At 50.3% G+C, this 17,879-nt stretch overlaps 1 protein-coding gene across 1 annotated transcript in view; it reads right to left on the bottom strand.

Moving 5' to 3' along the window:
* GPC3 (glypican 3) overlaps positions 1-17,257 on the bottom strand; it is a 155,789-nt gene extending 138,532 nt beyond the window's left edge. The window contains exons 1-2 of the mRNA XM_059824489.1: positions 17,101-17,257; positions 7,340-7,501 (exon numbers count right to left, since the gene is read on the bottom strand). Coding sequence (XP_059680472.1) covers positions 7,340-7,501; positions 17,101-17,257 — 319 coding nt within the window. The remainder of the gene's footprint in view (positions 1-7,339; positions 7,502-17,100) is intronic.
* Between the last annotated feature and the right edge of the window lie 622 nt (positions 17,258-17,879).

The following is a 17,879-nucleotide window of genomic DNA, read 5'->3' as shown; positions in this document are numbered from 1 at the left end:
CGCAATTCCCCACGGCTGCACCCTTCAAGCCACAAATACCCCAAAAGCAGGGACCACGGGGCTGGGGACATCTCCCACCACACACACTTCACTCCTCCACGGATGTGCCGGGGAGCTGCCGCTAGCTCCCAGACCTCTGCAAAGGCCACGCTGCAGCCTCTCCCTGCAGCAGCCAGTCTACGGATGCCCAACACGGGGACCCCAGAGAGGCCCCCTCCACGTGGAAGCGCAGATGGGAGCACAAGAGGCCACTGGCGTGGGTGCGTATTGCACAGCTCAAATGGGGATGCATGGATACGGCACCAAAGCCAACAAGCTCCCTCCTGCAAGGAGGCACCCCAAGCTCTCCATCAGCTGCGAGCAAGCACCGTGCGAAGCTGTCCGAGATGCACCGGGATTTTGGAAGATCATGGGAAACTCGACCATGCTGGTAAAGACTAAAGCAGAGGAAGGAGAGCCATTCCCAGGCAAGGGGAGAGCCCCACGTCTCAGGCTCAGCACCACGAGGAGCACCGAACGGCTCCTCCCGAGAGCAGCCCCATCCAGCGCACCCAGAGCCTGGTGAGCTGCATGCCAATGCCGTGCTGGCATTGAAACTCCAGGCAGCGAGAAGAAGAAACAAAAGGAAAACCAAACATCTTTCAAAGTCTCCCTCCCCAGTAGTGTTCACTGTCATGCAGCACTTCCAAACCCATGGTTTATGCGGCTCAGGAGGGCAGTTTCATGCCCTAACTCCTGCATGATGGATTTTACAATTTGTTAAAGAAACTCATCAATCCTCAGCAGTCATTTTTAATGCCCAGAGCCTCCACAAACTTCTGCATTTTGCTGATCCCCCAATTTCAAATAATTTGAAACTGCTGCTACTATTACAGCTCTGCTCCTAAAGCTAAGCATTATAGCACACTCCAGACTTCCAGCTTCGTATGCTAGCGTAATAAACAGATTAACTGTGATTTATGAACAATAAGTTCTGGTTATTTGAAAGGAAACATTAGCTCCCTAGACCAATTCTGACAACCGGAGATCTCTCATTATGCAGACAGCTCTTTCCACCTACCTGTAATCATCAGTTTAGAACATCGTTATCAACCTGGGAAACATATCACCATAGTTTTCCGCTACAAACTTTGTGCATCCAAAGCATCTGGCAGGAACCACTGCTAAAGGCAGGAGATTGGCCTGAATTGACCCAGTGAGACAATTCCTATTTTAAATACACATTAATAATAAAATTAGAAAAACAAAACAAGAAGCTTTCAGAGAGAACTGCCGCTGTGGAGATAGGTGCTTCAGAGAAAGATGCAGCAAGACTTTGGTTAGCAAAGGACTAGTTAGGCACAGGAATTATAAGATGATTCAGAGATTTATTTATGGTGCTTATTCACTTGCTAAGTCTAATTAGAGCTTTAATATTCTCTTCCAAAAATGAATTCGTTCTTTGAGTCCACCCTAAAATGTCAGCTTAATATTTTACAGGCCCACAAGCAAGAGTTCACATTTTCACATGCACATTTTCACAACACACCTGCAGCTATTAAAGCTGACCACCCCACTCATATCACATTTGACTACTGCTAAGTATCCTTTTTTTTTTTTTTTTACATTTATTCAATTAACCATAATCCCCTTTCTCCTGCACAGAAAAGCCGTGCAAAAAGCCTGGCCGATGGTCCAAGCCTGCACACTGGTAGACATCCGAACCCGCGCACACACGGTCCCCAGGGCACATCTCCCCTCTGCAGGGACAGTTCAACTCCGAGACCTCCCGACTCTCAGCACCTCTCACCTCCACTGCTTTACACATAAAGAAATAAGTATAAAAACTTTTCAACCTAGAGACTTCTCCCACTTGCTCCGTATCGCCACCTCTTTCCCTGCAAGCAACAGCGGTCTGCAGCACAGCCAAAGCCCCTCAGGAAGCACGGTGCTAAAGCCTGTCCACCCCGGCTCATCCTGCGGCCGACACCGGAAAGACTCTGCCGCATTGTCAGACTTAATTGGCTTAAAGACACTGGAGTATTAAACTATTCCAAATGACCAGACACGAGCTCTACGGGTCAGCGCTGGTTATCAGCGGACCCTTCTCAGGGATTAATGTGCAGTAGCTCCCACCACACAGCCCATCTCTTCTCACCTAATTGATGCTGCATGCATTTTGGATTTACCCGTGCAAGGCATAATTAGTACAGATGAAAGTGCCCATATACTTAAACCTCTTTAATAGAATAAAAGAAACCTCAACTCCCTCACCTTGACTCTAAAGTAGTAACTGCGGTTCATGAAAAATGAAAAGCCTTAAAGGATTCGGAATAAGAAACTTGGAGAGACAATCGCTGATCTTTTATCTTCCAGACTTCAAGCTGAATTAAGTTCTTCAAAGAAAACCCAATAAGGCCTAGACATTTTCATCATAACAAAATAAATAATTCAGTCATACTTTAGAGGACTCCAGCATTAGGATTGGCTATTTGATATATTTGTGGCTTAGGTGCCTCTAAACTGATTAAAGATAACCTGATAGAAGCTTGCAATGTCAAAACCGCCTTCATTCCTGACAGATATGAATGGATAGTGTAAATAACTATAAATAACCAAAATGGCTGCATTTATGCCTAATGGAGGATTTACAGCCTTCAGAGCCACCTGACAGGACGAAGAGTTACAGCTCTGCCTTTATCCTACCGCAGCACGCAAGGGGAGATGAATCGACATCCTCCCCACGCTGGTCCTGCCTGCTCTGCCAAAGCCACCGAGGGCTCAGCTCCAGAGGGGAGAAGAAACAGGATTCTCCCATGAATAAGAGAATACCATACACGTACAGGCAGGTTTATCCGTATTGATTTATCACGGTCTTCCTAGAAACTACTTTGAAACACACATCCCAAAAGCCCCTCAAATCTCCGTAGCCCGTGCAAGCTCCCCTTCGGTACCCAGCAGAGCTCCTTTTGTCTTCCAGCTGCCGTTTGCGGAAGGTTAAATGCCATTGCCTTTGAGAGGGAACAGACCAGGTCTTAATTTAAGCCTACAGGCTTTCACCAAGGGGGATTCAGCTGCAGCATCCCGACCAATTTTCCTGTTGGGGTAATTGCACTCCTGCCTTCCCCCTGTCCCCCACATTCCCAGCAAAGTCCCAGCAGCTCTGCAGCCCCACAGGAGCTATTTGGGAAGCAGGTGGAAGCAAGCCCTGTGCTCACGCAAGCAGAGGGGCGGCTAGATTCAGGGTCACCAACAGGCACATGGTACATCTCAAGGTTTACACCACTGCCACCCCACTGGCTCCAGCGACCTCACCATCACCGCCAGGAGAGCGCAGGGCGGCCACCGTCACGCTCCAACAGCCTGGCGTTGGCAACACGCAAAGAGAGGCCGCTCCGGGATTTGACTAGCATCAACAGAAGAGGCTGCAGAAGGGCGACGCGAGATGCTGCCGATAGCTTATTTGAGCAATCACTTAAAATAATGAAAGTGACTTTCTCCAGGAGCACGCTGCACTACTCCCGCAGAAGCAGCCCCCGCAGTCAGCTCTCCTATTCCCATGCTTCACACTTGCTGGAGGGGTACAATCACCAGCAAGTCCTACAGAAAACAATGGGTGCAGATGCTCCTCTTCCCTTGGAGGGTCCTTCCGTGCTTAATTGTGTTGCAGTCTTTCCACTTTTTAAAGAGTACCTTTTCCCTTGGACAAAGAACTAGGAGGAGTGCACCACAAAAGCTGCATCTGAGCAGCTGCTAAAGCTTTAATTTTCTGTTATCCACAGTGCAACATGGTCAATATGCAGGACAAGAAATTAAGCGATCACTCAAAAGCAGATTCCCAAACTTAGGAAGCGGGAGGCATCAGCCCGATGTACATGCACACAACCCAACCCTGAGGAACAGAGTTCTTTGGGGGGGGGGGGGGGGGGGGGGAACAAGAACGACCCTGTATTTTCCTGTTCAAGTTTACCTTTCACAAAGCTGAGCTATTCAGATTTAGTATTTAGGAAGTCGGTAGGATTTGTTGATGGCTTTTTTCCCGTTCTTTTAATAGAAGAAGATTAGGTGGTGGCAGGGCCAGAAACCCCCCACCATAAAGCCAAGATCCAAGGTCAGGAGAAAGAAAGAGGAGAAAGCAAACTGCAGTCGGGCTCTCGCCGTTTGCCGCAGCAGCTCAGTTGCACTAACTCACCGGTTAGTTTGGATGAGAACCCCAGAGCAATACTAGATGTCACTTGTCAAAAGACACACGAGCAAGTTTTGAAGCGATGTGGTTCAGCCCAGCTTCATGGTACGCAAGGTAGCTGCCGTCGGCTGAGAACCTGAACCAGGAGGAGCACAGATGGGCAGATACCAGTAGGGATACACCGCATGAAAGCGAAGAAACCTGCCTCCGAAGAAATTCTAGAGTAAGATTTAACTGCAGTCAAGGCAGCTACAATCCATTTTAACACTGTCAAACGCAGCAAGTTTCCAAAGGATTAAATCACTACTTAAATCATCTTCATAATTTTAAAAAATGCCTGTAAGATAAGACTAGGAGCTAATTGTAGCATCTAAATTTAGTGAAGGGAGGATTTTTTTGGTTGGGATTTTTCCTTCTTAACTGCAATAAAGAAAAAGCCCAAGGGTCTAAAACTAATAATCTAATAAACTTGGCTAAGTGAACATTGTAACAGATAGGCCTGGATGAGATTTTCTGTAAATGCCAGACAATTTCCCTTGATCTTTATCAGCAGAGATGCCGCTCCAGCTTCAGCGGGAAGAAATTAAATTTGGTGCAAAATAATAACATCTGGGTGAGATTTTGTTTGTCAGACTAGCAGTCCCTTTACATGCCAGGCTAAAAATATTAAAATTAACTCTGAAGGGTTTCACGCTTGTGTTTTTAATATGAGTGGTTGGGATATGTTTCCATATCAACCTATTACACTGCTCTCTAGAGCAGGGCAATTACCCACCCTCTGTGCAGGATCCCCAGCAGGCACCGCGGTCCGACCCAACGCAAAGCACACGCAGAGAGTTTTCTCCCTTGCCAGAGCGCACGTGTGAGAGCTGGCATTGCTTTCAGCTATCCCACTCCTACGGTCCCAAATCCTGAAGCCACAGGGCACCTGTCCCCAGCTTCGAACAGAGCCACCACACGGGCACGGGACCTGCAGGAGATGCTTGGAGACCAGAGGGACTCCGACAGCTGTCACGAGTGCCTCTTCCCTGACTGCTCCAGCATCCCGGCTATAGCTGAACGCAGCCTGCACGGCCCCAGGCACACCCCTGCGATGGGCATCCGACACTCCCCAGCTGTGCCAGGGCAGCAGCGAGTTTTCCGACCTGCAGTCATAGCACATACCTTGGCAATGTGGGAGGAAGCAAACAGCACACTGGCGGGGTTTGGTTTGAGACATTACACCCCAGCGCCAGCTCCCTTAGCAATGTCTTGAGGCAGAAGCCTGTCCTCTACCATGAGCAGTGCCAAAAAACAAGAAATCAGACCATCATACACTGGGTCCAGGCACAGTTTCTACAGCTGGAACAGCCTCTGGCACTGCAGCCATCAAAATACTCGTGAACAAACAGCAATCAAAAGATCCACCTATTAAAAAAGTGTTGTTCTACAGACTTTGAGACTAAATTTAAAGATAACAGAAGTACGTGATTTTCAAAGTCTAATGAATTGTCCTTCCAAGTCTAAAACGCTTTATATGAGGTAATTAAAGTGAGCTCCTCAATTGTTCCAGCTAGGAATTCCTCTTCTACAATGGGATTGCAAAAGGTCTTTATAAAAAGAGATCGTGATAAATTCTAAGCAGAAGTGGTCAGGAATTGTTCAATTAAATACTTTTCTTCCCCACCACGAAGAATGGCAATTCTGCATACCAAGGCTTTTCAGTGTAACATCAGCTCCAAAACCCCTGCACAAGGAAAGGGCTCTCATGGCCAGGATGGAAATCACGGTAAAATAAAAAAAGGAAAAAAAAAAATCAGAGCAAGGGATTCAACTTTCTATAGAAGAGACAGAAAGTTCAGAGCTAGAGCACCCAACTCTGCTATGCTATGCACAACCTGTAGTAACACAGGGTCTCATTCCTACACACAATAAAAACTCTAATGTTGCAATGTTTTTGTCAAATGGTAGGGGAGGAGGTAGTCACTTTGTATTCCGGACAGGTTATTCACCATTTCTGAAGCTAGTCTACATTTCCAATGCCTAGGAAACCAATCTCTCATTAGTTTTACTCCGTTCTGTTTAGCAGAACTGGAACTTAATGGTCACTGCATTAAGAAGCTTTGGAAAAAATTATGCTGTTACCTCCTCAGCAATTTATTTGATCTTATGTTGAGAAAAACAACACATTAGACTTCATCAGTCAGTTGTGGACCAGAACAGAGCTTTGCCATTATCCCACAGGCTTCAGGAGGCTTTGGGTCTTGCTGTTAGTGAGGCATGAACAAAAATAAATCAATTATTCTGCAAAAATATCAGCATAAAAGAGAAAACACTTGATTGCTCATGCCTTCTTTTTTAAATACAGGCAAAAATGCCATTAATACAGAACGATGGAACCTCAATAGGAAAGCACTCAACAAACAAGCAATCATTTCACCGCACATTAACCATGGATGGAATAAGTTTTGCTTGCATAAAGGCCCTAAAAAAAATGTTTGCAGATTTAAATGACACAAACTGGTGTGTATTCACAGCAGAAAATACTTGTCAGAGGCCAGTTTTGCTAAAAAGACAATACATCGCATTATCACTAGAAAAAGAAGAGAGCTGCCATACAGTGTGGCACCAGGTTACCAAGCATTCAAATATCCCATGGCAAGCACCAGGGACCACACCTGTGAACAAGGCAGCCTCTGCCCACCTTCACGTGGAATAACCAACTTTGTTTTGCGGCAGATAACAATAATTAATACACACATTTTAGTCAGATGCTTACCAAGCAATACACCAGGTTTGCAAACAGATCACATTGCTGCAACATGGGTTTTGGGACTGGCAGAATCACACAAGGTGGCACTTGGACAGACAGTTTAATACTTGGAGAAGTGGGTTTTTCTTTTTTTCTTTTTTTTTTTCTTTTTTGGTTTTTTACATTTGCACTTGAAGAGGTTTAGTCTTTGACATCTGCTGTTCCAGCTATAGAAATATTTAGGACAAGCCCTGCAGAGCAGCCATATACCAAACCAGGTGTATTATTTATCATAAATGAGCATACAGAATATATACAAACATATGAAAACAAGTGAACAGAAAGCTTCCAGCCACCTGCACTTCTGATTGCCAGGTGCTGAGGAAGAGAAGCAGAAGCACCTCTTCCTCCCACCCTGTGCCTGGACCGCTCCCAGCGCTCACCTTGGAAGACGGCAGCGTTCTGGATGACGAGGAACTTCAGCTCCATGCTGGCAGACTGCAGGAGCTGCTCCATGTTCAGGCGAGCTGTTGCCTGGTACTTCTCCTCCATCTTCCTCGAGCAGCACGTGGAGCCCTTCGGGACACATACTTGCAGATCGGACCCTAGAGAGAGACACAAGAAGGGCAGAATATTTGCATTAGGAGCTGGAATTGCTGGGAGAGGAAACCAAGTCCATACGTTGGTATCGCTGCAATTACATTTCTGGAATTTGTCCTGAGCAAGCAGCTCAGGAAGACGACCGATGACGCAGAACCAGAACTGCTGAGCTATAGCCCCCAGGAGCTTGCTATATGCACGCATGCCAGCACACTGCTTACTTTAGGTCCCACAAGCTCCATCCACTGATGTGTCGGTGCCAAGCAGAGCAACAGAGAGCATCGCCCCGCTGCCTCCCGCGTGCCTACCAGCATATCCATAAGGAGCTGCAGGCAGCCAGAAGAGATGGAGCGGGAGATGGAAAAAGGAGCCAGGATTTGCAGCTGTGGATTTACAATGAATAGAGCAATGCACATAATTCAGCATGCAGGATATGCTCGTAATTTGCATAAAGACATAAAACTAGCTTAAAACAAATAACAACTGTTATTTGTCTGCAATCTCCATCCTTCTGTATCCACAGCAATAACAGTAACAACAGGAATGCACAACAATGATGATTTACTGCCTGTTTTTTTTTAGTGCAGACTTCTAAATTGTATATATCTCCTGAGTCGTCCCACCTATTTCACCATCCCATCCTTCCTCCATCGCAACAGGTAAAGCCCAAGGGCCATCACCTCACTTGTGCAAGTCCCACTGCGGAGGGACAGGTCCTGAGGCATGCAGCGAGCACTGCGAAAGGCAAGTGCTGTCAGCAGCGGCGGTGCCACTGCACGGGCAGCACCTCCACCCGTTCACCAGAAGGGTACAAAGGCAAGAGGAGCACCGCTTCCTCCGGCATCTTCAGCTGCAAGCCAAAGCACTGATCAGTGATGCTAAACTTTGAGGTTTTTACATTCCCAAAGCATTCCCAAAGCTCCCGCTCCCGGAGTTAAGAGACACAGTTAGATTTCATTTTAGGAAGTGTTGTTAGCTAAAAGGTGATAAATAAAATCTAGAAAAAAATGTATATTAATCTTTTGGGTTTAGACAACAGGAGAAGATGGAACAGAAGAGCTGGAAGCAGCAGCAACAAAAGGTCTCAATCAACTTCCAACAGCAAACCGTGGCCCCGCAAACACAAGTGGAGCAACAAGCTCATATCAAAGCAAAAGCCCTCATCACGCAAAACACATCTAATCTGACGCTGCTGTTAGAAACTGAAACAGTAAGCAACAACTCCATTAAAAACAGCTATCCAGGGCCAGACAGCAGCAAGAACCTTCCATCTCAGTGTCTGCCACCCAAACCGCAGCGTGCCCCCAGCATGGCAGAGCAGGAGCTGCCCCCCACGAGGCTCAGCACTGCCCCGAACCAGGATTAGGAAGCAGTCCGCAAGCCAGCGGCCGACAGCCCAGGCAGGGCTGAGGGCTCCACGCACCCCTCAGCCCTCGCTCTGCCTTGCATTTCACAGAATCACTAAGGTTGGAAAAGACCTGCAAGATCATCAAGTCCAACCACCACCCCAACCCCCCCATGCCCACTAAACCATGTCCCACAATGCCACGTCCACACATTCCTTGAACACCTCCAGGGATGGTGACTCCACCACCTCCCTGGGCAGCCTGTTCCAGTGCTTCACCACTCTCTCAGTAAAGAAATTTTTCCTAATATCCAGCCTAAACCTCCCCTGGCACAACTTGAGGCCATTTCCTCTTGTCCTTTGCTACGGAGGTTTTCATTCCTCTTAATAAAAGGAAATGGAGTAAGTTTGGTAATCTACATCTTTGCTCTGGAAGGATTATACATCCTTCTAGGCTCCCCACTCCTCCTTAAGAGCCTTCTACACCACATCCACTCTCTCACTAATTACTAGAAGTGGGAAAAGTCACTTTTGTAAGCGTACTCTAGAAGAACAGGATTAATATTAATGTCAGTTCAATCCCGTACCTCCTGAAGAAGAGAGTCACACCGCCAAGGGAGAACCAGCTGTCAGGGCTCAGGAGCAGCAACAGCAGAAACCCTCCTCCTTCCAGCCCCGTCCCTTCCCCGGGCGCAGCCTGAGAAAAATCATCGTGAAAGACTTAATCTGCAACATGCATTTCACATGCGGAAAGCAGCTTTAACCAACACAAGTCCTGCCATCGCTGCAAAACAACGCATGGCAACAGGGATAAAGAGGCTCAGCCCACGGCTGGTCCCACAACGCTATCCCGGCTCCACCCCGCGCGCTGCCTCAGTTTCCCCTTCTGCAAAGGAGGATGCACAACACAAATTCCTTCATCAAACCCCCCGACAAAGAGCCAGCACCACCGACATCTAAAGACCGAGTCTCAGCAGTTCGTGAGCTAAACCACTCCAGAGCAGCACAGCAACAGGTATTTCATGCATCGAAAAAATAACAGGGACCATAAAACCACGTAACAGCAAGACACTGCATTAATGAGAGAAGCGATTATATAACAGCAAGTTAAAGAGGTTTTTTTAAAGTCAAATCCAAGTCAGTTTACACCTCAGAAAGGCTTAGCATGGTCCCTTTAACACTACAATATCACCATAAATTTCTTGTTAATATACAGCTTATTTCCTCCTACATTTATTATATTAGGACACATTTCAATTTTTTTTTTAAAAAAAAAAAGCCTTCCACCATTAATGGAAATACCAATACAGAAAATCTGAGAGTTGGCAATTAAGAGATCTGTGTGAGTGAAAGCCAGAGATAGGAAGCAGCAAGGTCATCTACTCACCTCCCATCCTTTTTAGCAATTAAGCCAATTTCTCCCCTTAAACAGATTTTTATTTTTGTGAAGCAAGTAAAAAGACAGACACATGCTGTAGCAGAGCAATCACGGAGGGGGAGAAAAAAGCCTGGGAATTAACTCTGACAGCTTAAAACATTTTAGAGATAGCCAGCTAACACTGGCGACCAGAAACGTCACGGTAAATGCAACAGGTCAATACAGGCAGGATAGGCTCTTATCAGCTACCAGGGACAAGGTCCTTTTCGGCACAGAGCGCTGCTACAGAGAGCCAAGGAGCGAGGGCCTGACTCCCATCTGCCAGCTGTTTTCTGTACACGGCTTTCCCAGATGCCGAGCAGACCCGAAGAGTCCCATCCGTAAGCCCCAGTAGTGAGGAAAGGAGGTTTTGCTGCCCAGGACCCCAGTCCCGCAGGAGCCACTAACCCAGCCCACTGACACCAGCCCCAGCAGACACCAGTGAAACAGGGACAGCGCTGCTTGACCTGCAAATATGTTTGGGGTTTATTCCCGCCGTTGCTCAGAGGACCCTCTTCTGCACTCACGCTGCAGCACCACCCAAGAGACCCAGATCCTGCACCCCCAGTGCTAGGAGCTGTGCAAACCACGCATGCTCCATAAGCACGGTGGATGCAGAGACATGAACGCCTGGAAACGCACCGCAAGCCTACGGACCAGACACTAGCACGAATTAAACTGCCGCACGTTTTTGGCTCCATAAATACCATGGAAAAGGTCCTGTGAGTCATCAAATCCTACCCCCTGCCTCCTAATCCACCCCCTCTAAGCATTTTATCTAACACAAACACCTCCAGTGATCGCTCCGACCTGCGAGATAGCAGAGCCCATTCCGCTGCCTAATGGCCCTTACTGTTAAGACTGTTTTTATCTCCCAACCTACACAACACCCTTTTTCTTAAAGTTTCAAGCCATTACACCTCGTAATGCCAGTCTCAGCCCTTGCAAACAACCTCCTCCTTTTGCTATAAATCATTACAAATTCATTTTTGGAAAGGAAGTGTCCCACGAATTACCCCAACAGTTTTATTAAATGGCACTTGGATGCTCACACACCAATCTTTGGAAGATTGGTGACACTGGTGCGATGCTAAGCACAGCAGCCTGACCCTCCGACACCCAACTCCCATGGGGGAGAAGGAGCTGGATGTGGCCCCTTCCATAGGCGCACGGATGCCAGGCACCGTCAGAGCGCTGTGCCATTTATGCCATCTTGGGGAACAGCAGTGTAAATGCTCCAGTAATTTTGCATACGCTTCTAGCTGACAGAACTAATCTCAGTAATGCAGTAATTTCAGCAGCACCCTGTCTCTTCCTCCTTCTTCTGACACGGGGAATTTTTACTGAAGACCGGTAGTAGTGAATTTAAAGCATTAAATTTTACTTTGATGTTCAATTATTCCTACAGATAGGTGGGTAGTACAGCAGAAGTGAAAATAATTTCAGTGGCTTAAATGTCAAAAAAACCCTTGAGATCATCTGCAGGCAGTTGTGAACCCCTTTGGGAGGCTGAAGGATTGTATTTTGATTTTCAGCGTCCCAGGATATCTCCAACCCTATCATCGGATACAGGCAAACAAGCCATGCTCTCCGCTGGGGCACGCAAGCCTGCCCACCCAGACCCAACAGCAGCTTAAATCAGATTAACGTTCCCCCCCAAATTTACCCCAGTCATCGCCAAAAGAAGAACCTGTCCCTGCTTAGTGTTGCATTACTGCAGCCTCCTCCCCAGGCAACGGGAGGGCTCTGCTACCCCGTGCAGCAGCACCCTTCGCCTTCTGCGGTCTGGAAATGTCAGAGGGCTTCGTCCCAGCCTCTTAGCTCACCGATTCGTTAATATTACACAGAAGAAAGTTGCTGCTTTGTGTTAATTTTCTCTCTCTAATTATTTTGCAGTCAGCATCATGCTTTAAACAGATGAAAGCAATGATTCAACCTTTAAATATAGCAGATTTTCCCCCAGCTATTTCAATACTTTTTTTTTTTAAATAAAAACGTTCTTTTAAATTATGTGATTAGGGGGTCATGCATCTGTCACTGGCATTTAATGCTCAGCATTTGGGGAGAAAAGGAAATGCGACTGTTCAAAATCCAGGTTAAGTGCTGATCTTTTTAAAACCTAATTAAAGAGATATAAATTATAAACCAACCTTGTTCAATAGGTGATTAGAGTTGGAACAGTATGGGTACTACATGGGATATTTATTACTGCTTAATTACCCTTTATTTTCTGCTCTATCTTGTGTTTCACAAGGCCGTCTGCCTCTGGATTCCCACTGAAGTCTTGCAATGTTGGCCAGATGATTGTCACGCAAATATAACGCTCTGTAACACTGCATCTTTTAAAAGAAGACATTATGGAGAAAATAGAGAGGTTTTACAGGGTCAGAATTGCCTCCTAACAGATGCAAAAATGCATCAACAACACTGTCATCAAAAATACGGAGTTAAGCTGTGGGCACCCACTCACCCTACACGTTTGTTACGGTCACAGGTACACACCCCACAGCCGCTCCAAAGAGGGGTAAGAACACTCTTCAGGATGTTGTTAAAATTAACCCCTGGGAAAAAAAAATAAAATTAATGATCTCACTATAAAACCACTGCCTGGGGAGGTTACTAAACTTTAGGGTTCTGCTCCTGCTCTCAACTATCAAGAGAGGAACTTGCAAGCCTGAAATAATTAAGAACAGAAAACTCAATTATCTAGTAAACTAAGATCTTAAACCACCATGCAAAGCTAAATGGAAAGGCCACATGGGGAGGACTATCATTAGTCCCACTCAGGAAAAACAGAATAAAAGAGCGGGAGTAGAAAGGGAGCCACCTCCCGAGGAAAGGTGCATCGAGTCCAGCGGGAAGAGTTGGGATTTCTAGTTTTCAAATTGTACATCAGCACACGCCAGCCGCCAAAAAGAAAAGAAAAGAGAAGAAAGCTTGACATGCTCAGCCAGCCGGTTGTGAAGCTTTACACCTCAATTCCAAAAGCAAAAGGTTAATCTCCTCCATTTTCTTAGGGTGAATCCATATTTGCTTCCATCAAAGAGAATGATCAAAAAGCTGGAAACTGCACTCCGCTGTGGGAGGAGGCAGACAGACCCGCCGGCCAGTATTTCTGCCAAGAAAAAAAAATTCCTCAGCGTCCACACAACCAGGGACAGAGACATCCATCCCCTCTCCCAGCCTTGGCGAGGCAACAGCTTGCCCCTTGCCCTCTACCCACATGCACCAGCCCAATTACCCGGAGTGTCACCACGAACACACAGAAATCCGAATGGCAAAGAGGAGAGGAAAACAGACCAGAAGATAATGGAAATTCAAGTTACTGTTTATACATGAGAAATTATGCGGGGAAAACACTAAAGGAACAAAACCAAGACAGGCAGCGTAAGAAAAAGAGAATTTAGTTATTAATGAATGTGAAGGGCTGAGGAAGTTACCCCGGCACAGAATCGCACCAGCTGGCATTACGTCTCAACTTGAGAAAAGCCTGTGAGAAGCACTCTGCCATCACCCTGCCTTCACTCCTCTCCAGCACAAGGCATCTCATCCAGCTTGAGTTGAGCTGTTGGCATGAATTACATCCTCCCACCCGGCCAAACAGTCAGCTGCAGCTGACAATAGTTAGGTCGTGCTGCTCCCTGCCTCCGAGCATGCCAAAGCGTGCTCCAGAGCTGCAAAAAACCTGGTCCCCAGGCTGCAGGACCAGAGGAGACCAAGTTTCTGCTTGCTGCCTGATGCACGCCTTCAGCTAGAATTACTCCCAGAACATCAATACCACTCATGAAACAGCACGACACCTCCCTCACATTTATCACAATTGCCTTTTTTTTTTTTTAATTAAAAGTATCAGCCTGGTGTGGCTGGGCTTCTCTACGGGGAGCACTGTGCCCATGTCCCCCCAGCCCATGCACCGCTGATCCAGTAAAACGGAGCCATGGGACATTTCTCTTGTGTGTGTTGCAACTCGGCAGCGTTTCCTCTACTTGTGCCTTCAGCCACAACTGCTCATAATACAAAATGTGGCTTCCAGAAGTCATTGTTTTCCGTTTGTGTCAAAAAAGCCCATGTTTTAAGTAAGTTGTTTAAACCCTCTGTTTCTCCAGGGTGACACAATCTATCGGCAAAGGTTCTCAGAATTGATTCCGTGGTGATTTGCAACTGGGAACTCCAAAACTTTTTTGAATTGACAGATGTATGAAAGGAAGAAAAGCAATAAACAGAAGCCTGGAAAATAGTCCCTGAGTGATGTTCCCCTATTACAGAGATTTATGCAGCTGCTACTAGGAAAAGCAAGTGCTCTGAAGTGTAATTACCACTCAGAGTCATGCAAGATGGGCTAGATCCAAGGTATAAGCAAGCAGTCATTGCTTTAATTATGATCAAGTTTATGTACTTAGGCAAATGTAAAATCCACTTTCAATTTGATATGTGGGAACTTTATCATCATAACAAGCTGGAAGCGTTCACTTGAAACACCAGCCCTGTTGGGAGATATTGATCCAGCTACCCAGGCTCTGCAGAGAGGCAAAGGGCTCCTTTACTCCTCCTGAGTATCAGGGATGCAGCTGGGGCTCCCAGGGGGGCAAGAGCACAACGGAGCAACTGCAGCAACCCGAATCCTGCCGGGAAAGGAAGATGCCCAGGCAAAGGCACCTGCTGCAGTCACAGCCCAGGCAGCACCACGCTGCCTGCAGCGCGGATGAAGGATGCCACCAGTTTCTGGGGAAAGGACCAACCCCGCTGCGGCGTGGAGGCCCCAGCAGCCCGACACTCACAGCCCAGCCTGCAGCGACCCGCTGGGAGCACCCCGGCTGCCCGTCCCCCGGCACCTCTCGCTGTAAAAATGCACTTCAAGAAAGTTACCTAGGGATCAAAGCAAGTTACTTAGGGATCAAAGCAAACATCGCACCAACTCTCACAGAAGCAGGGGAAGACAGTTCTTTGATTACAAACAGCATTTGTCATTTTAGCGGTGGTAAGAGCAGCTCTTTTCCCTCCCTGCAACTCTCCATGCAAACTTTTCAAAGTATTTCCAGCACTACCTCCATGCTGAGCAGGAGACCAAGGCCCTGTGGGATGGAGAAGGAAGAGATGCTGCTCCTGCAGCTACTCTGAAGGGAGCATTAAGAAAAGAGTCAAAAATTCTACGGGAAGGGGATGTAAGGATAGGTAGGGATAGGGAAGGTACTCTCTCGCCAGGACTTACATCTAAAACTCTCCCGCTAGATCTAAGAGCTGTTAGTAAACCGAGGTATTGTGACAGTCCTACAGACCAGAGGGTTTGGGATTTGCACCAGGAGACGCAACACCTTGCGGTCCCAAGACGCAACACCTTGCGGTCCCAAGACGCAACACCTTGCCGTCCCAAGACGCAACACCTTGCCGTCCCAGCCCCAGGCACCCCACTCCTCCCCTCCCTCTCCCGCGCTGCAGCAGATCCTTGCGGAAGCAACTCTCGTATTCCTGGCCTGTGTGACACTCAGTGCAAGAAATGTAACTCCACACATCATTATTAAAAGCAGCTACTGCCGGCGATGATCTCATTGCACCTCCCCTGCCTGTCACGTTCGCTCGTTATCTCCTCCTTTTCATACTTTGATCATAAGCTTTTCAGGGTAGGCATTCTCCGCTGCGTATTTAACCTGGCACGACAGCGCCCGAGTTCTTCGGGCAGCCCTGTAACCAACACCTACCCGTCTGCGGACGGAGGACACTTCAAGCGCACAGCCACCCGCCTGGAGGGGCCGACGCTCCCTACTCACCAAAAAGCTGCCAAAGCACCTTTAGAAGGCAGGGAATCCGCGTATTTCACTCACATTTTAAAACAGGAACCAGGCACGTAGAGGGAAGCGGCCTCACAGGGCGCAGGCGGTGAGGTGTGGCGCGGTACCACCCGGGCGCCCACCTGTACCGCTCACCGCAGAGCGGAGTCACGCCTGGGCCCGATCCCTAACCGCCTCCCGCCCGGGCACGCACCCCGCGCGGTACGCGCACAGCTCAGGGGAGGCTGTGCCGCCTCCTTCCAGCCCCGTCTTCCGGAGCTGTGGCAGCCCCTGAGCTCAGGCTGGGGACGAGGGTCCGGCTGCTCTCCGAGCGGCTCTGCGGGGCGGGATTTCCCTCACACGACGGCTTCGCCGCGCAGCGCCTTGCGGGCACGGCTCCGGCGGGGGCGCGGTGCCTCCGCCCGCTGCAGGGACGGCGCGCTCTCCCGGCACCCCGCTCCGGACGAGGGGAGCCCCCCAACGGAGGTGCGTGAGGGGGGCTGGCTCTGCAGGCAGCCCGCCAGCCCTGCCCGGCAGTCAGCGGCTTGCATCTGAGGCACCTCCAGAGGAAAGACCCCGCTGAACACAACGAGAGCGGTAGGAGACCCGCTCCTCTCGGAGGCTTCCACTTCAGGGGCCTAACCGCAGACCCCGCTCCAGCCCCGCAGACCCCGCTCCTGCCCCGCAGACCCCGCTCCTGCCCCGCAGACCCCGCTCCTGCCCCGCAGACCCCGCTCCTGCCCCGCAGACCCCGCTCCTGCCCCGCAGACCCCGCTCCTGCCCCGCAGACCCCGCTCCTGCCCCGCAGACCCCGCTCCTGCCCCGCAGACCCCGCTCCTGCCCCGAAGCGCGGAGCCCGGCGGGCACGGCCGCCGAGCAGCCGGCAGCCCTGCAGCCCAGCTAGCGGGAAGAGCAGCTCCCCGCGGGCGGCGGGGTCCCGCCGCCGCACACTGACCCTCCCCCGCGCCCCCCCGCCCCGGGCGCAGCAGCCGCACCCGAGCGGCCCCCGGGCACGACATGCCCCCGCCCTCAGGGCACCGGCGAGCCCCGGCAGGCCACGGGGCCGGGCGGTCTCACCTGGCACAGGGCTCTCGGGCACCCACTTGGCTCCGGGCTGCAGCACCTGGAAGGCGGCGCGGACCGGGAGGCAGGCGGCTTCCCCCGCCGGCTGCGCGCCCGCCGGGGCGCCGAGCAGCGCGGCCAGCAGCAGCAGCGCTCCGCCGCTCCCCGACATCCTCCCGGGGCACCGGGGCGCTCCTCTACACCCCGCTGGCAGACATCCCCGCCGGGCGGCGCGGCACCGCGCCGGGACCGGGCTGCTGCGCGGCAGAGCGGAGCTCAGCCCCGCGCCTTCGCGCGGCACTCCCGGAGCGCCGGGACGGGCTCCGTGCGCCCCGCCCCGCCCCGCCGCGCGCCCATTGGCCCCCGCCCCGCCGGCCCCCGCGCCGATTGGCGCCCGCCCCGGTACCGGCAAACTTGCCCCGCGCGCGGCACCGCCCCGGCGCTCATTGGCCGCACGGCGCTTGCCCCGCCCCGCCCCGCCCGGCGCGCGCCACACCGGCCCCGCCAACCGTCCTGCAGCGCGGGAGGGGAGCGGCACCGCTGCACGCTTGCGGGCGGCGCGGCCTTGCAGTGTTGCTTGCAGGGGCAGTCCCGCGCTTGCACGGGTCGGGGCGCAGCAGCGCCGCGGGTTCACACGGGGCTGGGCACTGCTCGGGCGCGCCCGCGGTTGCGGTCCGTGCAACGCAGCACCTGCGTGAGGCGGCCCGGCGTTCTGCGCGGCGCCACGCGTGCATCCGACGTGGGATTCGACGGGCGGGTGGTCTCTCGTCTGCACATACACGTATAGCCTGGGT

This window comes from Gavia stellata, chromosome 14 (genome assembly GCF_030936135.1).
Source record: "Gavia stellata isolate bGavSte3 chromosome 14, bGavSte3.hap2, whole genome shotgun sequence".
Classification (NCBI taxonomy): domain Eukaryota; kingdom Metazoa; phylum Chordata; class Aves; order Gaviiformes; family Gaviidae; genus Gavia; species Gavia stellata.
This window is presented reverse-complemented; position numbering and strand designations above follow the sequence as displayed.